General features: G+C 49.8%; 2 protein-coding genes across 2 annotated transcripts in view; one reads left to right on the forward strand and one right to left on the reverse strand.

The window, feature by feature from the left end:
* The window catches only part of Cals (calsyntenin 1), a 261,137-nt gene that overhangs the window by 55,549 nt on the left and 181,387 nt on the right, over window positions 1–24,201 (reverse strand). The gene's annotated exons all lie outside the window — the stretch shown is intronic.
* On the forward strand, window positions 2,723–4,977 carry LOC142576169 (uncharacterized). The gene has a single exon (XM_075686156.1). The coding sequence runs from the start codon at window positions 2,882–2,884 to the stop codon at window positions 4,094–4,096; it is 1,215 nt and encodes a 404-aa protein (XP_075542271.1). The 5' UTR covers window positions 2,723–2,881; the 3' UTR covers window positions 4,097–4,977.

Here is a 24,201-nt window from a genome sequence, read left to right on the forward strand (position 1 = left end):
TGAGTTATCGATGAGGCAGCATGCAGTGACAGATGAGACAAGCACCGCGCCTCGTCGCCCGTAGCTGTTGGCTGCCTGTGTCGCGAAAGCGACATGTGAGACTTGTCGAGAGAAGTATGCGCTGATTAGAGGGCGCGCAGGTACAGTGTATTTAGATACGTGTACAGCACATATCTAAATACACTTAAAGCTTCGTACCCATTTTGTCACCGACAAAAAATCCATTGTGAGGGATTGGTCAGCAATGGAAACGCACTCCGTTTGCAGATATACCCAGTGGCTCACACCCAGCGACGCAAGCAGTCGGCTATGCCAGACAAAGATACTTCTTGCTCCTCCGCCTCTATTTGGGCACATACTCAGTGGTAGAAGATGCCACCGTTCCCTCCCAATATATATCATACACTGAGAACGCTTAGGAGTGAGGATCAAGGGCGAATATCTCGGGAACCTTCGGTTTGCAGAAAGAGGCAAAGAAAGTGGAACGTGCAGCAGTGCGCTGTCACTGCAAGTTTGGCGGGCACGTTATCCCGAAAGCGGGGCCTTCCTCAGAATTCGTTCCAAGGAGACGTACCTGGCAAACATGACCGGCTACAATTCGTAAACTGCAATATGTTTAAAAAAAAGTAATCAGTTCAGACCTTAATTTGTGAAATTTACTCATTAGTCGATCGTGCATTTCGATTTACTGTGCAAGTAATGACCGCCTTTTCGAGAATTAGTAGAACGAACACACACACACACACACACACACACCCACACACACACCCACACACACACACACACACACACACACACACACACACACACACACACACACACACACACACACACACACACACACACACACACACACACACACACACACACACACAGCGCGCATTCTGGCGATCTGCGCACATATGGCTTATAGCCGCGTTATCACGCGATGCAGGAAATCAATGCAAGCGCATCCGGGCACTTCGACCGTGGTTGCTGTGGTAGCAAATGATTTTCGCCACTCCTTACGCATTACAAGTACCGGCCAAATAAAACGCCGACGCACGGACAAACGCATTCGGCTGAGCCTAATATACTCGCACGAACGCACGAATCTTGGGTCGATATCCCAAAGTCGCAATGGCGGCCGAGAAGACTGCCGTCGATCTCATCAAGACCCCTTCGAAAGAGAACATTCGGACGAGCATTTTCAAAGAATCCTTCACCGATCGTAAAAAAAAAAAGGGGGGGGGGGAAGAAATGGAAGGCTGGAAGCCTAAAACACTTTTCACTCACTACTGCCATTACGTATAAAGCAAAAGCGTATAACCACTCAGTCAAAGAGTACCGTGGTCTCGTCCGAGATGGTTTTTGTCCAGTGGGCCTCACCGGTCACTCACTATATAAGCAGAGGAGGCAGCAAGCGGCTACCGCAATCTGCATTGTGCAAGCGATGGACGGTCAGAGGTGGAAATAAATAAGTTTTCAGTGAGTTGGACTCCAGGTGAGTAAACGAAACGAAGACCGCACTAAAACCCAGAGAAAAGAGTCGACAGCCGCAAATGAAGTCACGAAAAACCAATTCAATTCGTCCAGGAAAGCACGAAACACATGCAGAAAAATTAAGAAAGATAAAAGAAACGCGCACGATCTCCATTTGGCCCCTGTGTGGGCGACGATCGCTGTTTGGCGCGATGCGAGATTTGGATGTGGGGAGCGAAGACGGCGGATGCGAGAGAATCAAGAAAAATGAACGCCAGCACTCCGAGTTGCCAAAAAATAAAAAAACGCGAAAAAGAAAAGAGAAAGAAAGAGACGAAGCGATACGAAAGTGTAGAGGCGCCTAAATATAAGATCAGATCGGAAGCTCGAACAGTCCAAATGTGACGCAACAAGGAGAACACCGAGCAGGCTTTCATTGCCCCCCCCCCCCCCCCGCCCCGACCACCACCACCACTCCCTCAGCGCCTGCAGGCGTTGTTCATCCGCGACAGCCCCATCGGGCCGCGCACAAAGAAAGTCTCTGAAGGAATGTCGGGAGAAAGGGAACGATTCATCGCCCACTGTGCACAAGCGAAATAGGGAGGGGAGAAAGAAATAACCAGACGTCTGCGCAAAAGGGAAGGCTTCGAGTATCGGGAGGGATCTCACGCGCCCGACATTAAATAAAGCGAGAAGGAGTGGAAATATAGAAAAGTGACTCGGAGGAGGACAAGCAGGCAATAGCAATACAGAGAAAGAAAGAAACCAATAAAGAAATCGGGAAAGAAGTAAAGAAAAGAAAATACAAAGGCGAGATGGAAAACACAGCGGTGATTGAAGTGGCTGAACGAAGGAAAAATAAGAACGAAGGCGAGGCAGGAGTAGCAACTCGGAGAAACAGATGGGAAAAATGAGACACGGACACGACGGGCATAGGAGAGCTGAAAGAAAGTCACGACAATGTAAGGTAAGGTAACGTAAGGGAAGCCAGTGAGACTGCAAGGTCGACACCTTTATCTATACAACATGTTCCCTCTCAAAACAAGACTTGGACAAGGCACTGAAACCAAAGTAAACACGCGAAGAAGAAGAAGAAGAAAAAAAAAATTGGAGGACGCTTAAGCTTCGCCTTCAAGAGTGGAACGCGACAGCGTTCCCGATGACCCGCCAAGGGGTGTAAGACAATTGGCTACGGCGCAGCGACTACGCGTCCCGCATCGGACGCGGTGAGCGTCGAGCAACGCAGCGTTCGGCGCGACAACGAAATGTGCGCCTGAGCAAGCGACGCACGCCTGAGCCTTAGAAACAGCTCGTTTCTAAGGCAACACCGCGTTCACTAGAGGCGCTTTTGTACCGCTTTGAAGCATCGAACTCGTGGCTCAGGACTCTGCCTCTGGACACGGACGCGTTCGGACGCAAGATGTCGAGCTCTGCAAGAGCGGTTTCAGCGGCCGCGTCTGGCCGTGGTAACGGGTCTTCTGTCGCCCCACCGGGCTATCGGTATGTACTACCGACTTTGCCATCAGGCGAAACTATGAAGGAGTGTCTGTTCTTACATTGTGACGTTGCCGGGAGACCATACCGCCTCGAAGACTTCCGTGATCCGCTGCAAGAACTCGGTGTATTGAAAGACGTGACCGGTATTGGGCCCTTCCAAATGACGCATGTGTGGCTCATCAAGCTACGAACTCCAGAGGTGAAGGAAGTGCTGGTTAGAGCGGGAGGCCTGGAGGTAAAAGGGCGCTTTTGCGCCGTCATTGACCCAGTGCAACAAGACATCACACTTAAAGTGCACTGGGTTCCATTCCACGTTACCGGGGAAGCATTGAAGAAGGCTTTCGACCACTATGGCGAAGTGAAAGAAGTAAGACAAGAAGATTGGAAAGTGAGGGGCTTCGAGCAAGCCGAGTCTACCACGCGTATTGTGCGGATGACGCTCCGAGAGAACTTAACACCGGGCGCTCTGCCCCATTTGTTCAAGATCTTTGGTGGCTCTGTGCTGGTTGTCGTTCCCGGGAGAGCTCCGATTTGCCTGCGGTGTCGACGCAAAGGACACATTAGAAGAGACTGCAGAGTGCCAAGGTGTTCTGAGTGCCGGGAATTCGGCCATGAAGCACTTGATTGCGTACGTACGTATGCAAGAGTTACTGGCAGCACGCAACCCGACGACGAAGGTCTCGAATTGATGGAAGAGGAGGTAACGGAGAAACTGACAGCGTCCTCGGAAACGCCGGTTCAACAGGTGGCAAGTGTCGCAAAAAAGGTGGCAACGCCATCTGCGTCGACACAGGACGCCACAGCAGGAAGAAAGCAGAGAGAAAGAAGAAGGAATGAAGAAGAGAAGACACCGCCTGTGCCCGCAGAAACGGACCACGGGTGTGACGCGTTTAACGTGGAGATGGACGCGGAGCCAGAGACGCCATATGAGACGCCGGATGAGATGGTCACTGAGGAGCCAGCCGTGCCTTCCAAGAGGCACCGAAGCGATGCTCCAGAAGAGGAGACGCCGGCTGACAGTGTTCAGCGCCTGGAGCCGCAGTGGATGGTGGTCCGGTCGACGCGGGCCAAGAAAGGGAAGTCCGCCCCACCGCAACGGTCAGCGTCGCTCACCCGAGAAGGGCAGGCGACGCAGTGACCAACGCGACTGGTGTCGCGGGTGCCCGTTGAAGCTGTCGTGCCGACAGGGACGCTCAGTTTGTGAGGGTTGCTATTTGCTGGGGGCCTTACTGTTGTTTTGCTCTTGCTCTTTGAAATAGCTATGTCGTTAGCTCCATTGCGCGTGGGAACCCTCAACGTTAGAGGTTTTAGGGCGAGACGGCGGCAGCGTCAGCTCCGACGCGTAATGTTGGAAGAAGATTTAGATATATTGGCGATTCAAGAGACTAAAATAGAGAGTGAGAGTCAGACTGATAGTATGGTTGCACAGTTTAGTGACCGCTATACTGTATGCGTTAGTCATGCTGTTGGCACAACGGCCGGTTGCTGTATGTTTATTAAGAAAGGTTTGGGTATAGTTGAGGAAACAGTTATAAGTTGTCAGGGTGGTCGATTCGTGCTGTGCAATTTTGTATATTGCAACACAAAATACCGAATATTATGTGTGTATGCACCAACGAAGGTGAATGACCGGCTAAGTTTCTTTCAAGAAATATCGCACTATCTGAATACAGACAGATGTTTGATAGTGTTAGGAGATTTCAATTGCGTTTTGAGCTCGGACGATCGTTCGAGTGATGGATACTGGGCTGATAAGAGCGTTGTCTTTCTGAGGGGGGCCATTGGAAGAGCTCTGTTGGAAGACATTGCACATTACGCGAAAGAAGGCAATAAGCGGCATTATACTCATTTTCAAGGCAATAGCCATGCAAGGTTAGACAGAGCTTATCTTTCGCAAGAAATCGCCACAATGTGCGATGACTACAAGGTGCTGAACATAACATTTAGTGACCATTGTTTAGTAGCCTTCACGATAGGGAAAAAGATCACCGCAAAACCTAGAATGAAGTGGGAAACATGGAAATTAAACGCGAAACTCTTAAAGGACGACCAATTTCTAGAAAGTGTACGCACAGAAATTGCCAAAGCAAATAATGACTGTGAAAAAGGATGGGGTGAGCGATGGGAGCGATTTAAAGAAGTCGTAAAAATGAATGCCATAGAGCGAGCAGTAGAAATACGTTTTAAAGAGCGCCAAGAGGAAAATAACCTTAAAAAAATGCTTCAGGAATTTGTGGATGCCGAAACTGCAGCGCCAGGCACCTTTATGGAAGAAATAAGGGAAACAAAGAGTAAAATTGAGGCTATCGACACGGAAAAATACCGTGGCGCACTTATTCGCGCACGAATGGGAAAGATCTTGGCTGATGAAATGCCAACAAAGCGTGCATTGGGAACTGAGAAAAAGTATGCGAGGAGAAACGAAATAGTTGAGATTGAATACAAAGGGAAAATATCTAGAGATGCCGAAGAAATCAATTATGCGTTTACGGAATATTACAGGGAGCTCTTCAAGTGTAGAATACCGAGCAAGGCTGGGTATGAAAGCCATTTTCTAACCACTCTACCTAGGTTAGACGCCGAAGAAACAGATAGATTATCAGAAGATATCACAGCAAAGGAGATCGAAACTGCCATTGAAGACCTTAACCCTGGGAAATCGCCAGGACCTGATGGCCTAACAGCAGTTTTTTACAAAGCCTTTTGCTCTAAGATAGCCATCTTATTAGAGCATGTTTTTATGGAGGCGTATCAAAAAGGTCGTTTGCCACCGGCCTTTAAAAGGGCATATACAGTCTTGATACCAAAAAGCGATGATGCAAATAAACTTAACAAAGTAACAGGCTACAGGCCAATTACGCTGACAAACGTAGATTATAAAGTTTTAATGAAGATATTTGCGCGGAGACTACAGGGGGTTATTGGTGCTATAGTAGGACCGCATCAGACCTGCGGGATAAGAGGGAGGTCTATATTTACTAATATCCATGTGGCTCGCAGCATTCTTGAAACTTGTGATGCAGATTTTAGGAAAGTCGCTATGTTACAAATTGATCTAGAAAAGGCGTTTGACAGAGTATGTCACAATCTCCTGTTTACAATTCTTGGCTATGTCGGTGTTGGATCACTGATAACAGAGGGAGTTAAAATGGCATACAATAATTGTACAACTAACCTCATTGTCAACCATAAGCTAACCGAAAGGATTGAAGTGCGTTCCTCTGTTCGTCAGGGGTGCCCCCTGTCACCTCTTTTGTTCGCAATATATCTAGAGGCTCTCTGTAAAAGAATTATTGATAGTCCGGATGTGCGAGGATTCAGCCTAGAAGGATGTGAGGTACGTTTATTAGCTTACGCTGATGATGTTGTTGTTTTCTGTGACGATAAGGAGAGTGTTCGAGCTACCATGACAATTATGCGTGAGTTTTGTGACATGACGGGCAGCAATATAAACCTGAATAAGTGTGTCGGCTTGTGGCACGGCCGGTGGCAAACAACGCCGCGTGTTTTTGAAGGTATGCAGTGGAAGCTCACGCCTGGGATTTATCTTGGTGTACCACTAGGCACACATCGAGACACTAAAGACTTATGGAATGGCAAAGTGCAGGAATTAAAAGCTCAAACTGATAAGTGGGCCGGACGTGACCTCTCTATATTTGCACGTGCGGCTATCTGCAGAATCTTCTTGGTGAGCAAGCTGTGGTATCTCATGCAAGTCCTGAGTTGTTCCCGATTCAACCTCAAGAAATTGCATAGAGTATTTGCTGTTTTTGTGTGGCAGTCTGAATATGAAAGAACAAGCAGGAACAACTTGTTTCGCAAGTTGGGTCAGGGGGGCTTGTCATTACCAAATTTATACTTAAAGCAACTGATTTCTAGATTTTTGTTCTTACGAGACACGACAAATCCTTTCTTACGAACAGTTATTCAAGTCAGATTGAGCAATGCCTTACCTAACTTTGTTGTCTCGATGAGGGAGGGTGGGTGTTACGCAACGAGTAAATTTCTACGTGAGGTGGTCGTAGCATTTAGATTTTTAAACCACCACTTTTCCATAGAATATTTGGCTGCAGTCAGTCGTAAGCGGATAAGCTCGGATTTAATAGATATTATGTTCCCAGAACCCTTATATCGATTAATGTACCGCGAAGGCCAAGGGAAAGATGTCCTAAAACGTGTGAAACGAATGATTGTACCAGGGGGAGTGAAAACATTCTTTTTTAAACTACATACTAATACCTTGCCTGTAAAAACATGGCTAGAAGAAAGAGGGGACTATTTACCATGGGGGACTAACTGTTTGATTTGCAAGAAACCAGAAACTATAGAACACGTTTTTCTGGACTGTTGGAGTGCGGTCTTCTTTTGGGATATTATGCAAAGAACTATTAAAAAAGAATTGCCGTTAACAGCGCATGGTATCCGTTACCTATCCACAGTGCAAGACAGTATACCTTATGACATGTTCTTTCTTCTCGGCCTTCACAGTATCTGGAGAAACCGCATGGCTGTAAGGAATTGTGATATAAATGTGAGAACAGTAAACTCGTATTTTGCTGAGAATATCAGTAAACTGCGGGAAGTTTTTCAGAAGTTAGCGTATGACGATGATCTGTTATCATTGATGGATGCCCTTGCCAAAATGAAAGTTTTGTAATCTCAACCGCAAGCTTCAAGCGCAGCGGTGGGAAAGTGAATATTGTCAGATGGTGGGAGCAGTATGTATTGATGTATTTGTTGAATGTCTGGAAATAAAGAAAAAAAAAAAAGAACTCGTGGCTCAGTGGTAACGTCTCCGTCTCACACTCCGGAGACCCTGGTTCGATTCCCACCCAGCCCATCTTGGAAGTTGCTTTTTATTTATGAAGCGCCTGCCGTGATTTATTGCTCACGGCCAACGCCGCGGACGCCGACACCGACGCCGACGACACCGGCTTTTCTGCGACACGAGCTCCTTAACGCTATCGCGTTAAAAAGAACGGGGAGAGAGGCGGGCTGCATGAACCTATATTAATAATTCCGAGCACCGCTCCAGCGAGACTGGCTGTAGGGAAAAGGAGAACGCCTCGGCGCGGTTGTTCGTCCCTGTTGCTCGATGGCGGCATGCGAGGTATAGGGTCGGGAAAACGTTGATTTCTGCGACAGAAGGCCGTACGCCTCTCTCAGGGACGCGCGGCACGGCACAAACGCACACACACACACACACACACACACACACACACACACACACACACACACACACACACACACACGCGCGCACACGCGCGCGCGTGTGTGTGTCCTTTCGCTCTCTAACGCGGTTTTACTGCCGCGTAGTTTGCTTTGTTGTTTCGTCTCGACGTCGCCTAGGGATCTTCACTTCTTGACGTCGACATTTTTTTGTGTCGCCGTCGTAGCAGCTGTTTACACACACGGAAGCGCCGCAGCTTAGCGCCGCGCTTCACTGCGGACGATACGGCGGCGCTTCTATAGCGTTACGAGAATATGCGTCGCGACTTAAGGAGGAGCGGAGGTATCAGGAACGCCCCATGGTTACGATGCGACGAGAACGCGAGCGTGTATATAAGCTATACAAGCTATACAAGTATACAAGTATACAAGCTCCTGCTGCTGCCGCTGCTGCGACAGCGCATAATGCCTGCTGTTTGGATCGCGACACTGGAGCGATCGGTTGGGAACTCGGCGCTGACGCCCGTGGTTGTACCTGGGTCGCAAGCCCCAAGGGTAGCGTTGGCCTGGCGGCCTGGGGTACAACTGGAAGCATCCGAAGGTCCCGGCAAAGCATGAGTCGACTGGTAACAACGAAACAACTTGTTTATTTTAACATCGCAAAGAGTTGGCGGTCAGGTTGACCGAAGTAGAGAGACGGGAGAGCACTTCACTCAACAGAAGAAATCGGAGCCCTCCTTTTGGCGTCCGGGGGCAGCTGTTTTTATACTCTCGCAGTTGAGGGCAAGAAGGAACCCCTCAAAAGACGAGCACGTGAATGTACAATGGGCTAATGGTGACGCACACTGTCGTAGCGCTGCGCACGATCTCGTAGCACCCTGTCGTGGCGCTGCGCACGATCTCGTAGCACCCGGTCGTGGCGCTGCGCACGATCTCGTAGCACCTGGTCGTGGCGCTGCGCACGATCTCGTAGCACCTGGTCGTGGCGCTGCGCACGATCTCGTAGCACCCTGTCGTGGCGCTGCCGGTTGGACACAATGACTGGAACGAGATCCTTGCTTTGGCATCGCCTGTTTCGGGCCCAATAACTGGAATGAGATCCCAGCTTTGGCATCGCCTGTTTCGGGCACAATGACTGGAACGAGATCCCTGCTTTGGCATCGCCTGTTTCGGGCCCAATAACTGGAATGAGATCCCTGCTTTGGCATCGCCTGTTTCGGGCACAATGACTGGAATGCGAGGAGGATCCCTAGGCGGTCGCATCGCCGCAGACGCGCCTGGAAACACCTGGCGATGAGTGTTGCGGCGACGACGATCGGGCCAAAATGTCTGCCGCCCCGCCGCAGACGCGCCGGCAAAACCACGTGTCGCAGGCGAAACGCAACAGACCGCCCCGCCGGGGGAAGGAGATCCCGATGGACAGGGGACTGCATCCGCTGTCCGGAGGGATGTCGCTCGATGATGCTCATAACCGAAGTCGGGCGTCCCTTGACGTTTCTTGAGCGCAGCGCACAGAGAAGGCCTCGTTCTCTCGTTCAGGTTCGCACGGGACACTGCAAAGTGACTTCGGGAGAGTTCACATTTTTGTTCTCGTTCCCGGCAAGCGTTAGAACTACGCTGAAAACTCAACCGCTCAGTCAGCAAGCACGGCACAACCCTCACTAAGCCCTGCCAGGCTCTTTCCCCTTTTTATACCACTGCCTAGTTCCTTACAGTAGTCTAGCATCACTCAGAACGCGTCCACAAATTGAAAAATGGCACTAGAAAGCATATCATCACTTTGAAACACTAAACAAAAGCAATATGTTAAAAAAAATCCTGCCTCAGGAAGAAAAACATCAGTAACAAACAATTTTGAGGCTGATTCCTACGTTAGGGGCTTCGACTTAAGCCATCGGCGTTACCGTTGAGACTCCCCTTTTTGTAACGTACCTCAAAGGAATATTGTTGTAAAGCGAGGCTCCAGCGCAGGAGGCGGCCATTTTTGGGAGAGATGGTCTGCAGCCATTGGAGAGGGCAGTGATCCGTTTCAATGATAAACCTCGAGCCGGCTAGATAGCATGACAATTTCTGAACGGCCCACACGAGACACGCACACTCTTTCTCGGTGGCGCTATACGCCTGCTCACGACTGGTCAGCTTACGACTAGCATACAGGACGGGGTGTTCTACTTCTCCATTTTCCCGTTGGCACAGTACAACGCCCATGCCTCGCTCACTAGCATCGCACTGAACAATGAACCCTTTTGTATAGTCTGGCGATCGTAGCACAGGCTGGCCTGTTAGGGCACTCTTTAGGGCGCTAAAAGCTCTTTCCTTTGTCTCGTCCCAGACGACTGTTTGAGGCTCTGTCTTTCTTAGAGCATCCGTCAGGGGAGCCGCGATATCAGAGTACCTAGGGATGTACCTCTGATAGTAGCCGGCGACACCCAAGAACGACCGAATATCGGTCTTCGTGCGCGGTTGCGGAAAGTCTCGCACAGCGGCCACTTTTATTTCAGAGGGGCGGCGACGACCCTGACCAATCACGTGACCGAGGTAGACAACCTCGGCCTGTGCTAACTGGCACTTAGGAGCCTTGACTGTCAAGCCCGCTTCGCGCAGGCGGGTTAGCACTGCCCGCAAGTGTGTCATATGCTCAGACCAGGATGCGGAGAATATCGCTACGTCGTCTAGATACGGTAAAGCGAATTCTTGCTGTCCCCGTAACACTTTATCCATGAGGCTTGAAAAACAGTATGGCGCGTTCTTCAAACCAAAACTCAACACTTTAGGACGGAATGTTCCCATTGGTGAAATGAACGCCGCATACCTACTAGCCTCTTCTGTAAGTGGAACCTGCCAATAACCCCTGACAAGATCTAGGGTGGAAATAAACTGAGCGCTACTAACTTTCTCAAGGCGCTCCTCGATGTTAGGGATCGGATAAATTTGATCCTTAGTGATGGAATTAAGCCTGCGGTAGTCGACGCAAGGACGAGGTTCCTTGCCCGGTACCTCAACTAAAATCAAAGGGGAGGTATAATCACTCTCACCTGCCTCAATAACACCGAGCTGTAGCATTTTCTTTACCTCAGCCTCCATAATATCGCTCTGGCGGGGTGACACCCGATACGCCTTGGATCGTACTGGCTCTGTGGAGGTAAGTTCTATATCATGAGTAAGTACAGAAGTCCTACCAGGCCTCTCAGAGAACAGACCTTGAAACTCTTGTAATAGCTGGTGTAGTTCGGTTTTCTGCTCGGGCGACAGCGGTGCTTTACTGATAAGGTCACTAATGACTTGACCGGTGTCTTCCCTGTTCGTCACTGAGCCTAGTCCCGGAAGCTCGATCGGAAGCTCTTCAGGAACGTTTACCATCATGCACACCACTGCTTCCCTTTGTCTATAAGGTTTGAGCAGATTACAGTGGTAAACTTGCTGTGCTTTCCGCTTTCCTGGCAGACTTACCACGTAGTTAACGTCCGACAGTTTCTGAACAATTCGCGCTGGGCCCTCCCACTGCACGTCTAGTTTGTTGTTTAGCGATGTGCGCAATATCATGACCTCATCGCCAACCTCAAAACGACGGGCCCTGGCTGTCCGATCATAATAAACCTTGGCCCTCTGCTGGGCCTTTGTCATTGCTTCACCTGACAACTCCTGTGCCCTTCTTAAGCGTTCGAGGAGCTTAAGCACGTACTCCACCACGACTGGGTCGTCGCCCCTACCTTCCCATGATTCTCGAAGCATGCGAAGCGGAGACCGAAGCGACCGACCGTACACCAGTTCAGCTGGCGAAAACCCCGTAGCCGCATGCGGCGCGGTCCTTAAAGCAAACATCACCCCAGGCAGACACAGCTCCCAGTCAGTTCGATGTTCAAAACACAACGCTCTCAACACGCGCTTCATGACGGAGTGGAGCTTCTCAACGGAATTCGACTGTGGGTGGTACACTGAGCTGTGTAACAGCTTTACCCCACACCTTTCGAGAAAAGTTGTCGTCAAAGCGCTAGTAAACACTGTGCCCTGATCTGATTGAATTTCTGCAGGAAAACCAACTCGCGCAAATATGGACAGTAGTGCATTGACTATCTCAACTGAGCTGAGTTCTTTAAGCGGCACTGCTTCAGGGAACTTTGTCGCTGGGCAGATCACAGTCAAAATGTGTCTGTACCCCGTGGCTGTTACCGGCAGAGGTCCCACTGTATCAATAACGAGCCGTCTAAAAGGCTCCGTAATGATAGGTACCAATTTCAACGGCGCCCTCGATTTGTCCCCTGGTTTGCCCACCCGCTGACAAGTGTCACATGTCCTCACGAAATGGTCTGCGTCCCGAAAACACCCTGGCCAATAGTACTCTTGCAAGAGACGGTCCTTAGTTTTCTTAACTCCTAGGTGTCCGGACCACGAACCCCCATGTGACAAGCGCAACAGATCCTGACGATAGCATTGAGGCACGACCAGTTGATCGAACTCCACTCCTCGGCGGTCTAGATACTTCCGGTACAGGACTCCACCCCTTTCCACAAAACGCGCAGTTTTCCTGGCGATACCTTCTTTGACATTGCAGCGCACGTTTTCCAGGCTGCCATCCTTTTTTTGCTCGGCTATCAAAGCCGACCGGCTGACTTTTAGCAACCTATCAAGTCCGTCTGACGTAGGCGCGATGAGCAAATCAGTAGATAGCTCTTCTAACTTTCCCGTGTCGGGCATTTCCTCTCCAGTATCTGGCGCCTTTAACGTTACAGACTCAAGTTTATTCAGTTCGGGCGTGCTCGGAATATCAGCTTGCTGCGCCTCTGACCCTTTTTCGTTGTTTGATAACGTCGGCCCCGCAACTATCGCCTTTGCAGCGAGCTCCCGAACCTTCGATCTGGTTAAGGCCTGAACACTAGCTTCACCAAACAAAAGCCCCTTCTCGCGCAGGAGGTGATCGGACCTGTTTGAAAATAGGTACGGGTACTGGGGTGGCAGCATAGATGACACTGCCGCCTCTGTCTCAAGCGCTCCGAAAGGTCCTTCAATAAGCACTTTTGCTACCGGCAGACACACGCTATGAGCTTCCACGGCTTGCTTGATCCACGCGCACTCGCCCGTGAACATATGGGGTTCTACGTAAGATGGGTGAACTACATCCATCGTAGCTGCGGAATCGCGAAGCACTCGGCACTCTTTCCCGTTCACGAGGAGGTCTCGCATGTAAGGCTCGAGAAGCTTCATGTTCTCGTCCGTGCTGCCTATTGAAAAAAACACAACTTTTGGTGTTGTTTCCGGACACTGCGCCGAAAAGTGACCCGGCTTCTGGCACGTATAACAAACGCCCGCTCGCCTCATCTCGAACCGCTTTCTGCGTTCGGCTTCGGCTGCCGTCTCTTTACGTTTGGTCGGATTGCTTTCACTCGCATCCTCACTACGCGTGTCCCCCTTAAATCTCATGGGCGTGAACCTTGGCCTCTCAGACTTGGAGCCAAATTCACCCTTTTGACCGTCCTTAGCTCCGCGAGCTCGACGCGTCACAAACTCCTCGGCTAGCTCAGCGGCTCTAGCCACCGTACTCACGTCTGGCCTATCCAAGACCCAGTATCGCACGTTCTCCGGTAACCGACTATAAAACTGTTCTAGCCCGAAGCACTGCAGAACTTTATCGTGGTCACCAAACGCTTTCTCTTCTTTGAGCCACTCCTGCATGTTCGACATAAGCCTATACGCAAACTCTGTATATGACTCACTTCTGCCTTTCTCATTTTCCCGAAACTTCCGACGGAACGCCTCCGCAGACAGCCGGTACTTTTTTAGAAGACTCGATTTCACTATGTCGAAATCCTCTGCCTCCTCTCTATCCAAGCGAGCGACTACGTCGGCCGCCTCGCCGGGTAACAAAGTGAGCAAGCGCTGTGGCCACGTTTCCCGAGAGAACCCCTGCTTCTCGCACGTTCGCTCAAAGTTAACCAGGAACAAACCAATGTCCTCTCCAAGCTTAAACGGCCGCATCAGGTCAGTCATTTTGAACAATACGCGTTCTCCTGCACCGTGTGCCTGACTTCCATTACGAGCGCGTTCCATCTCTACCTCGAGACGCTTCATTTCCAAAGCGTGTTGACGGTCACGCTCTTGTTGCTCTCGCTCTTTCTGTTCTTTAAGTTCGCGCTCCTGTTTCTCTTTTTGCTCTTTAAGTTCGCGCTCCTGTTTCTCTTTTTGCTCTTTAAGTTCGCGCTCCTGTCTTTTTGACCTCTCCTCAATAGTCTCAAGGCATTCCGACAGCTCGTCATCCTCAGCCTCTAACTCAAGAATAGCCTTTAGCAGTTCAGGTTTTCTGAGTTTGTCTGAGACATCCAGACCCAACTCTCTTGCAAGCTCCAACAATTTCGGTTTGCGCAACGACTTCAAATCCATGGCTGCTCTGAATGCTGCTTTCTCTACTGCTTACTATTGTCTTGCCGCAAACTAACCCGGCAGCAACGACAACCACAATTACCAGCTCTGTTTCTGACACTAACAAAAGCCTGGCAAAGCTCAGAAGAAGAAAGTCCCGCACTCACCAAACCTCGCAGGCAGGAATTCCGCGCAGTCGTTCCGCTGCAGGCAACCAGTCGTCACACAGGGCTCGTTGCACTGCTCCCGGATCGTCGTTGAGCTGCTCAGCATACAGTCAACTGCATCTCTTTGCTGCTGGCCTCCGTTGTCGCGATCTCGCCGCTGGCAGACCGTTGTTTGAAGTCGTAGGCGATCTCACCGCTGCCAACCAGATGTTTGGATCTGACTTGCTGGTACGATCTGTTGGGAACTCGGCGCTGACGCCCGTGGTTGTACCTGGGTCGCAAGCCCCAAGGGTAGCGTTGGCCTGGCGGCCTGGGGTACAACTGGAAGCATCCGAAGGTCCCGGCAAAGCATGAGTCGACTGGTAACAACGAAACAACTTGTTTATTTTAACATCGCAAAGAGTTGGCGGTCAGGTTGACCGAAGTAGAGAGACGGGAGAGCACTTCACTCAACAGAAGAAATCGGAGCCCTCCTTTTGGCGTCCGGGGGCAGCTGTTTTTATACTCTCGCAGTTGAGGGCAAGAAGGAACCCCTCAAAAGACGAGCACGTGAATGTACAATGGGCTAATGGTGACGCACACTGTCGTAGCGCTGCGCACGATCTCGTAGCACCCTGTCGTGGCGCTGCGCACGATCTCGTAGCACCCGGTCGTGGCGCTGCGCACGATCTCGTAGCACCTGGTCGTGGCGCTGCGCACGATCTCGTAGCACGTGGTCGTGGCGCTGCGCACGATCTCGTAGCACCCTGTCGTGGCGCTGCCGGTTGGACACAATGACTGGAACGAGATCCTTGCTTTGGCATCGCCTGTTTCGGGCCCAATAACTGGAATGAGATCCCAGCTTTGGCATCGCCTGTTTCGGGCACAATGACTGGAACGAGATCCCTGCTTTGGCATCGCCTGTTTCGGGCCCAATAACTGGAATGAGATCCCTGCTTTGGCATCGCCTGTTTCGGGCACAATGACTGGAATGCGAGGAGGATCCCTAGGCGGTCGCATCGCCGCAGACGCGCCTGGAAACACCTGGCGATGAGTGTTGCGGCGACGACGATCGGGCCAAAATGTCTGCCGCCCCGCCGCAGACGCGCCGGCAAAACCACGTGTCGCAGGCGAAACGCAACACTGCACGCATGCCTGCGGCGCGGTTGCGTCCTACGCGGGCGTTGCCGGTTAACGATTTGTTTTTTCTTTGTTCTTTTTTTTTTTGAGTCGCAAGGTGCGAATATGCGTCCCTGACGTGTATGCGCCGTGTGTGCATTTGAGAAATAAGACATACGGTGCATACGGCGCACTACACCGACTTCGAGCCAAATCCGATTCTAATAGTGCTCCCGCGCAATTCGCCCATCGGCGGCAAATCGAAGCGCGGTGACGTCGACGTGTATGGCGTGAAGGACATTTATGCAGTTTGGATTCGTTACCCATACATCCATAACGGCCCCGCGAACTCGGTGAGGCGCAAGAGAAATTCGACGCGCCGCGCCTTCCCTAAACGATATAAGTTTTTGTCACCGTTCAGAGACGCTCGAGTTATTTCGCGAGTTTGGTTTAGCGACACGCGCGCGTGCGTTTCCCTACCATACGTATAACCATATAACATAACTACCACGTGGCACGGTATAAACAGCAATAACCATACCTAACCGCGTGGCTTCCATACCATACTTATCCGACCCGACACGCGCGCGTGTTGGTCGGTTACGTATGGTACTGGAAAGCAGGGCAGAATGGAATGACGGAGCGTTGCCGAAAAAGAAAAAAAAAAGTTCACTTGTTCAGCGCGTTACGTATACATTGCGCATCAACGACAACGCGTACGAGAGAACGGAAGCTCCGGTGGTTTGGTATTTGTTTCTTGCGAAACTCGCGCTGCGCAAACGTGGGCGACGAACAGAGGTGGAAGTGGGATGTGGGGGGGACAAGGATGAGCTCGACGCTTGTTCGCGTCTTCCTTTGTTGTACTTCCATGTGCGCGCCGCTATAGTTTCATTTTACAACGTCTCCACGCCTACCGCGCCCCTCTTCCTCAAATAGCAAGTATGGAAAGTCATAACGTTGACACAACAAAACTGCGCGTTATTCTGTACAGGAACCGCTACTGAAAGCGCGTGTGGTACTATTATCGTCAACCGCAAAAAAAAAAAAAAGAGAGAAGTTGCAAGGCTGCAGCCCTTGCAACTTCGCACGCAGGAGCTTGCGTATACACATGCACTATATACAGAGGCTATTCGTCGTTCGCGGCGAGCATGCAACTGTGTAAGGCCACGCGGCGGCTATAGGCTAAAAAAGTACTAATAATAAATAAAACGTACACCTCACTCTAAGAGCACGAGCGTTTTCTTTTTTTTTTTTTTTTCGTTTTGTGCCCGTCCAAATGCGGCGTTTTGTGCCCATCCTTACACGGCGTTCTGCTCAATAGCAAAACGCCGTGTAAGATTTGGAGGACGATCTCGCCGCTGCCACCATTTGTAAGGGTTGAAGGCCGTAGAGAGGAACTTGGGAGGAACTAGGCGTACATGGTTTATTTACAGTATTTACATTTTAAACAAGAGATACATCGACAGTCTAGCGTGGCTCCCAAATGGAGCACGCAAGACGAAGCTTACAGCAAACGAGCACACAGCTCACGAGTACGAACACGAGCACGCTGACGAGCACGATCACGAGCACACACTAGCAGCGAGAAACAGCCGCTTATAAACAGTCTGTGCTCCCTAGATCCCTAGGTGAGGGAAAAAACGGCAGTTCACCGCCGATTCGCAGCGTCAGACATCAACGCAGTCGACCCGCCGGTTGTCCATTATCTTGAGTCTTGAAAGGCGCGTCGGTTCCCCGAGCTGACCCCAGCAGCGCGGCCGCCGGTTGCCCACTGTCTTGCGCCTCCAAATTCCAGAGCTGCCTTTCTCCTGTAGTCGCCACGAGTGTCAGCAGACTGTGACGAATCCTGGGGCCCACGCACCGCAAAGCACTCTCTTGTTAGGGAAGCTCTTCTTGCTGCCGAGAGAGACCATAAGACCCGTCAAATCAACCAACAATACGTTGGGCGCCAAACGTGGCCCACCCTGCTGTCGTCACCGATTCTCCGAACGAGGCGCATGGTGGATTAACGCCGCCGTAGTCCGCAGTTCTCTGAGGGAAGTTCATGGTCGGTTAGTGCTGTCGTCCTCGCTGGTTCTCTGAAAGGCGCCACCACCGCGGGTTGATCGAAGCACGCGCAGCGGGCTGAAATAGCTTTGCAGAGCAGTACCCCTGCAGGCCGATCCTAACAGCCGCAGCTATACAACCCGGTACGTCGCCAAGTTATACGAAGTCATAAGACTTCGGATATATATATATATATATATATATATATATATATATATATATATATATATATATATATATATATATATACATATATATATATATATATATGCAACTGCCACGTAGCTGGACATAACCAAGGTAATGTTCTTTGGCGTCGCTAGGAGCAAATCAGTTATTTAAGTTTTCCCTAATTAGATAAATAGTTCGTATTATTAATTGAAAGACTTCATTAAGTTATATAATCGCAGCAAAAATTTCAAAAATTCCCACTCTGCCCTTCTGCACGTTGCTCAATACGTGTTGCATAAAAACATTTTTTTCCACGCTTGAAAGAAAGCCCGCGGAACACGGAGTAAGTACCGCGCGACAAGTCGCGCGGCTCTTTCTTTTTTTTTAACTAGTTGGCGAATAAGATTTCCCTAATTAACTTTTCAAGTAACCACCTTAGGGCACACATACTATATATAGAATAGAAGCCGGAGAGTTCGCGAGGCATGTCCATTTTGAGGGAATTCTGGAGCTGGCACTCCATAGTTTCGTAATACGCGTGTGCCTTTCCAAGCTGCGCAACGAAATGCATTGTGCCTTCCAGCAAGATTTGTCGCGCACAGTCTCGTGTAAAAAAAAACACACAATAATAATTAGAGTTCAAACAATATCACTTTACCGCAAGTTCGACGGCGCTCCTCTCGAAACGCGCGCTATATACAGCTTCGAAGTTTCAAAATTTGTTCCAACTGGACGCACCCGTGGCCTGCCGCCAGCGGCGACCGCTTGCAGATATTTTGGCCACCTTCGGCGGCACTGTTCATTCGCCCGTCGCTACGCGAAAGAGTTGCAGCAGAGCGCAGTGTTTGCGTTTCCTGCAAAACCTCGCAAAAAAAAAAGAAAAAAAAAGGAAGGAAAACGCGCCGCGGCCAAAGTTTTCAACGCCGCTCGCGGGGCCCATTTTTCGTAACGTACGTTCTGAAACCACGTGCATCCGGACGGACCCATGGAGCGAGCTTGAGACCGGACGTTTTCTTTGTTTGTTTGTTCTCCGTTTCCTTGCCTTCCATTTACTCCACTGCACCGCCCACACCCCGAATCCTTCGTCGCGCCTATGTATAGCGACCCGTTTGCAGTACAGCGCTGCGGAGCGCTTCAAATTTATCGCTCGGCTTTTAAATACGGACACGCGTCGTCGAACGCGCGCGCTACCATGGCGTCGGCTGTATATGTGGTGCTGAGCCGCCGTAGCAGCCTGTTTATTCTCTGCGACGGAAGAAAAAAGAAAGAAAAAACGAACAAACAAATTGCGAAAGGGAGAATCGAACAGTCGGAAGATAAAACACGCTCGGGGGGGTGAGGGCTTTCACAGCACGTCGTCACCGTCCACCTAAGTAAGGTACGCTACGTGTACGCGTCCTCCACCTCCTATTTTTTCAACAATGTTCTACACGCTTTAGTATTCTAACCTCCTCTCCGCACTTTCTTGCCGAGAAAAAAGGAAGGGATGGCAAAATGGGAAGGGGAGGGAAAGAACTGCGCATGCGCCGTCGTTGCCAGAGATTCCTCAACCGGAAACGAGCGCGCGGCAGCGGCCGCTAGCGCAGTTTCCTTCTCGCGAAATACCGCCATATATGACTAGAGTGCACTAGAATACGGTGATATGACGCCGCCAGGCTTTGACGGTGCCACTCTCTCGCGCGAACGCGCAACGGAGCGTAGGTGAGAAAGGCACGAGAGGCGCGACAACTTGCCCGACGTTCCTGGGCACGAAACGTATACACACATAACCGAGTAGCCAGCGCCGCGAGGACGTGTGTGTGTGTGTGTGTGTGTGTGTGTGTGTGTGTGTGTGTGTGTGTGTGTGTGTGTGTGTGTGTGTGTGTGTGTGTGTGTGTGTGTGTGTGTGTGTGTGTGTGTGTGTGTGTGTGTGTGTGTGTGTGTGTGTGTGTGTGTGTGGTAAGCGGTATGCGGAGGAAGCGCCGTCATAATATTCGTCCGGAATTCGCGGATGCGGGCAAACACCACATAAGCGCACACAATAAGCTCGCGCACACGTATATAAAGGAGGTCGGGTGGGGGGGGGGGGGGTTGTTGGAGGTATGCGCAGACAGCGCATAAAGCCCCGAGTTCCGCGCGTCGCTGGGAAGCCAGGATTTCAGAACGCCGGAAGAGCCCCCCCACTCTCTCTCTCCTTACCCGCGCGCCTCCTCGCTGCGTCGTTTCCGCTCTCGCCCCGGAGCTAACCTGTGCGCCCACAACGGCGTACACCTTCACAGAGCCTCGCCACGAAACGACGCGCTGGTCCATCTGGATTCTTGCGTTCCTTTTTTACCTCGAGGCCCTCCGCCGAACGGAACATGTAGAGCACCGACGGAAGCGGGAGAGGACGCTTGAAAGAGGGAGGACGGAGAGGATATAGAGAAAAAGAAAGAAGTTTCGCTCCCTCTCCACACGCGAGGAAATGATGCCATGTTGTCACCGTCAAGCACAATCACCTTCACACCCCCTCCCCTCTATTTTTAGTACCTACTTCACATTTTTTTTTCGTCTTCCTTTTTTCTTTATTTTCGTCAGTACGTACGAACTGACGGTTCGCCTTTTCCTCCTAGAAGAGGCACAACGGACGCGATCAATAAGAAGGGCCACAGTCAGTCGATCCGATATTCAGCGCGTACTGGAATGCGACTCGGTCATGCGCGCTACGTATAGTTCTCGCGTTCGAGAAAGTGGCACGTGATGCTCGTACTCATCTCCGTTTAAAAAAAAAGTAAACGTTTAAGTATCTGTCAAGTCGATGAAATGTTCGCCTTCGCGGTGTCTTTCCGCCGTCACGGCATGCAAGGTAGCCAACGCGAGGATACACCCCGTCCTTTGCTTTTCGCAACGTGTCCGCCACAGATACATATATATATATATATATATAAGGACATGTAATGAGGAGGGAACATAACCGATGGTCATTAAGGGTTACGGACTGGATTCGAAGGCAAGGGAAGCGTAGCAGAGGGCGGCAGAAAGTTAGGTGGGCGGATGAGATTAAGAAGTTTGCAGGGACGACATGGCCACAATTAGTACATGACCGGCGTAGTTGGAGGAGTATGAGAGAGGCCTTTGCTCTGCAGTGGGCGTAACCAGGCTGATGATATATATATATATATATATATATATATATATATATATATATATATATATATATATATCCTGCCCATGCCCCCCATTTCTTTTTCTTGATTTCAACTAACATGTCATTAACTCGCGTTTGTTCCCTCACCCAATCTGCTCTTTTCTGATCCCTTAACGTTACACCCATCATTCTTCTTTCCATACAGCTCGTTGCGTCGTCCTCAATTTGAATAGAACCCTTTTCGTAAGCCTCCGGGTTTCTGCCCCGCACGTGAGTACTGGTAAGACACAGCTCTTATACACTTTTCTCTTGAGGGTGTATGGCAACCTGCTGTTCATGATCTGAGAATTCCTGCCAAACGCAGCCCAGCCTATTCTTATTCTTCGGATTATTTCAGCCTCATGATCCGGATCCGCAGTCATTATATATATATATATATATATATATATATATATATATATATATATATATATATATATATATATATATATATATATATAAAGCCACTAAACAATGATTATAGCAGCCAAGGTGGCTCAGTGCCTGCGGCGTCCTGAAGTCGCGGGTTCGACTCCCCGCCGCAGCGGCCGCATTCCGATGGGAGCAGAATGCAAAAAAAGAAGAAAAAAGAAAAAGCTCATGTGTACCTCAATTTACGTGCGCCTTGAGGAATACCCAGGTGGTCGAAATTAATCCGGAGACCTCCACCATGGCGTCCCTCATGGCTCCCTGCGCAACTTCGGCAGTTTGACCCCGCAATTTGAATCCACGATTATAGTTTTTGTCGACGCGTTTACCCTGGCAACTGAGTTCAGCACACAGTCTGTCATTACAAAATTTAGAGGACGCTTAAGCTTTGCCTTTAAGAGTGGAACGCGAAAAAGATCCCTGACTCCTTGTCAGGCTTCCCGGTTACCGGAGCTTTCTAGCGATGGATGGATGAATGGATGGATGTTATGAGCGTCCCCTTTGGAACGGGGCGGTGGATTGCGCGGCCAAGCTCTTTCTATTATACTGCCTAATGTCCTACCTAGGTTAAAGAATAAAAAAAAAGAGGAAAAAAAAAACACTATGAACTCCCACAACCAAATTTTCTTATCCCCTATTGCGAACTGTGCTTTTGTACGTCTCCGTTTTTTGTCGTTTCCCTACTTTTCTTCTACCAATCCTGCAATCGCCTCTTACTAATGCCTATTGCGGACATGTTTACTTTTTCACTGCTCACCGAACCCAGGAGCTTCAAGGAGGCCAGTGGTGCCTAAATCGACCGCTGGGTAGACGTCTTCACATTTTAATAAAACATGCTCCGTAGTTTCCCTAGCTTTACCGCAGCAAGCACGCCGCTCGCCTCCACCATTCGTCTCCGCGAATGCGCGGAGGCGAGTGCCACCTGGGTGGTGGTGTTGCAAGGAACCGAGCCGGCCGCGCCGCTTTGTGATTGGTAGAAACGCCGGAAAATGGGTTTGTCTTTGAGTTTCCGCGTAACGGAATTATGTTTTCTGGTATATTCAAATTACATTCCCACGCTATCATGTCTGTAGGTTGTGTTTAGGTCGTACTTTACGATTTTTCTGACCCATTTTACTCTGAGGAATTCAGTTAGTTCCGTAAGGCCTCTGCACCACGCGGAGAGCCTGCGTGGTTGTGGTTAGGAACGATTTTTTTTGTTTTGTTTTACGAAAGACGCCGACATCGGATTTTTCTTTCTTCGCGACACGGGGCCCTGAACGCTGTCGCGTTAATGGCTTTGCATGTATACGCTCAGGTTGAGCTCAGCGTCACGAGATGGCGCCACCGGCGCTGCTGGTCGCGTCTACGTGTCTCGGGTTACCCGGTATGTGCTAAGTGCGAGGTCAAGTGCTAAGACGTGCGAGGTCAAGCTTGAGAATCAAGAATAATGACGCGTAAGGTTCATGATGTATGATAGAACTACGCAATTAATACTGCGCAACGACCTCTGGTATAAACTTCACCGAAGGCACGCAAAGCGCGCGAAGCACAGAGCGCTCCAAGTACCGCGCATGCGCCGCAGCCTCGGTCATTAATTAATTTCCGCTCGCCGACGGAGAGATTAATCAGCGGCGACATCGCCACAGAACCTAGTTCAAGCTTGAGACGTACGAGTCGAGTTGGGCGGGAAACACGCGTGAGTCGGAGTCGCGCGCCGTCAAAGATAAAGAATGCGGAGCGCGACAATCGGCCTACAAACGCGGATATTAGAAGTTTTGAATACGAATAAAATACTTTGTTTCCAATAAACGGGTTTTGGATTCGCAAACCGATATTCGATTTTATCGAACATTCGATGCAAGCTGAATATGAATAGGTGTCTGCTGCAATTATTGAAACCTGCCAGCGATGGGGGGGAAAAAAAAAAGAAGGTCCGAATATGGTCGGCCGGCCATTACAGGTGCCCACGGCAAGCGAATTAGAGCAAATGTAGCGAGCTCCCTCACTGAAAAGCCGTTCAGGCTAGCGACATTCTAAATAGCCTTGTGTATATACAAAAAGAGAAATGAAGATTGTTTCAGTACCTTCTCTTTCCTCGTTTACTTTTCTACACTTCTACAAGAAAGAAACCGATTCGCATTGTATTAGCTTATTGAAGTATGCCGAACTTTAGAATATTCACAATAACTTCGATACAACAATTTCGTTGTCCGAGTACCCTCACTTCAGAGGGCGCCTTAACAAAAGGTGGCTGAACGGCGTTTTTAAGAGAGGGAGAAAGGGAACGCCCTTTCCTTCCTCACCGACCATTCGGCGCTGCTTCTACAGAGAATCGTCAGAATGAAAGCATTGACTCTTCCTAATGTAGAGCATTTATTTCCTTCCTTACTTCGCACTTGCTCCTTTTCTTTTTCTTTCATCTCCACCACCACCTCCTCCTCCTGCTCCTTTTACCCTTGCACTGCTTTCTCCCTCATCCTTCACCTATCGTTTCGTTCTTTTGTCGTTCACTCACCATTCTTCCTGCGTACATTCTTTCATGCTTCCCTTATTCAAGCATCCTTTCTTTCTTCCCTTTAATTTTCTCCTTTTCTCTTATTACCCTTCCTTCATTCTTTCTTTTCTATCTTATTCAGCTTCTGTTTCCATTTTCCATGTCTTTCATTCCTTTCTTTTTCTTCT

The sequence above is a fragment of the Dermacentor variabilis genome, chromosome 3, assembly GCF_050947875.1.
Source record: "Dermacentor variabilis isolate Ectoservices chromosome 3, ASM5094787v1, whole genome shotgun sequence".
Classification (NCBI taxonomy): domain Eukaryota; kingdom Metazoa; phylum Arthropoda; class Arachnida; order Ixodida; family Ixodidae; genus Dermacentor; species Dermacentor variabilis.

What these genes read in the sequence shown, in the direction of transcription:
- LOC142576169 (XM_075686156.1), top strand. Translation starts at nt 2,882, where the DNA reads ATGTCGAGCTCTGCAAGAGCGGTTTCAGCGGCCGCGTCTGGCCGTGGT.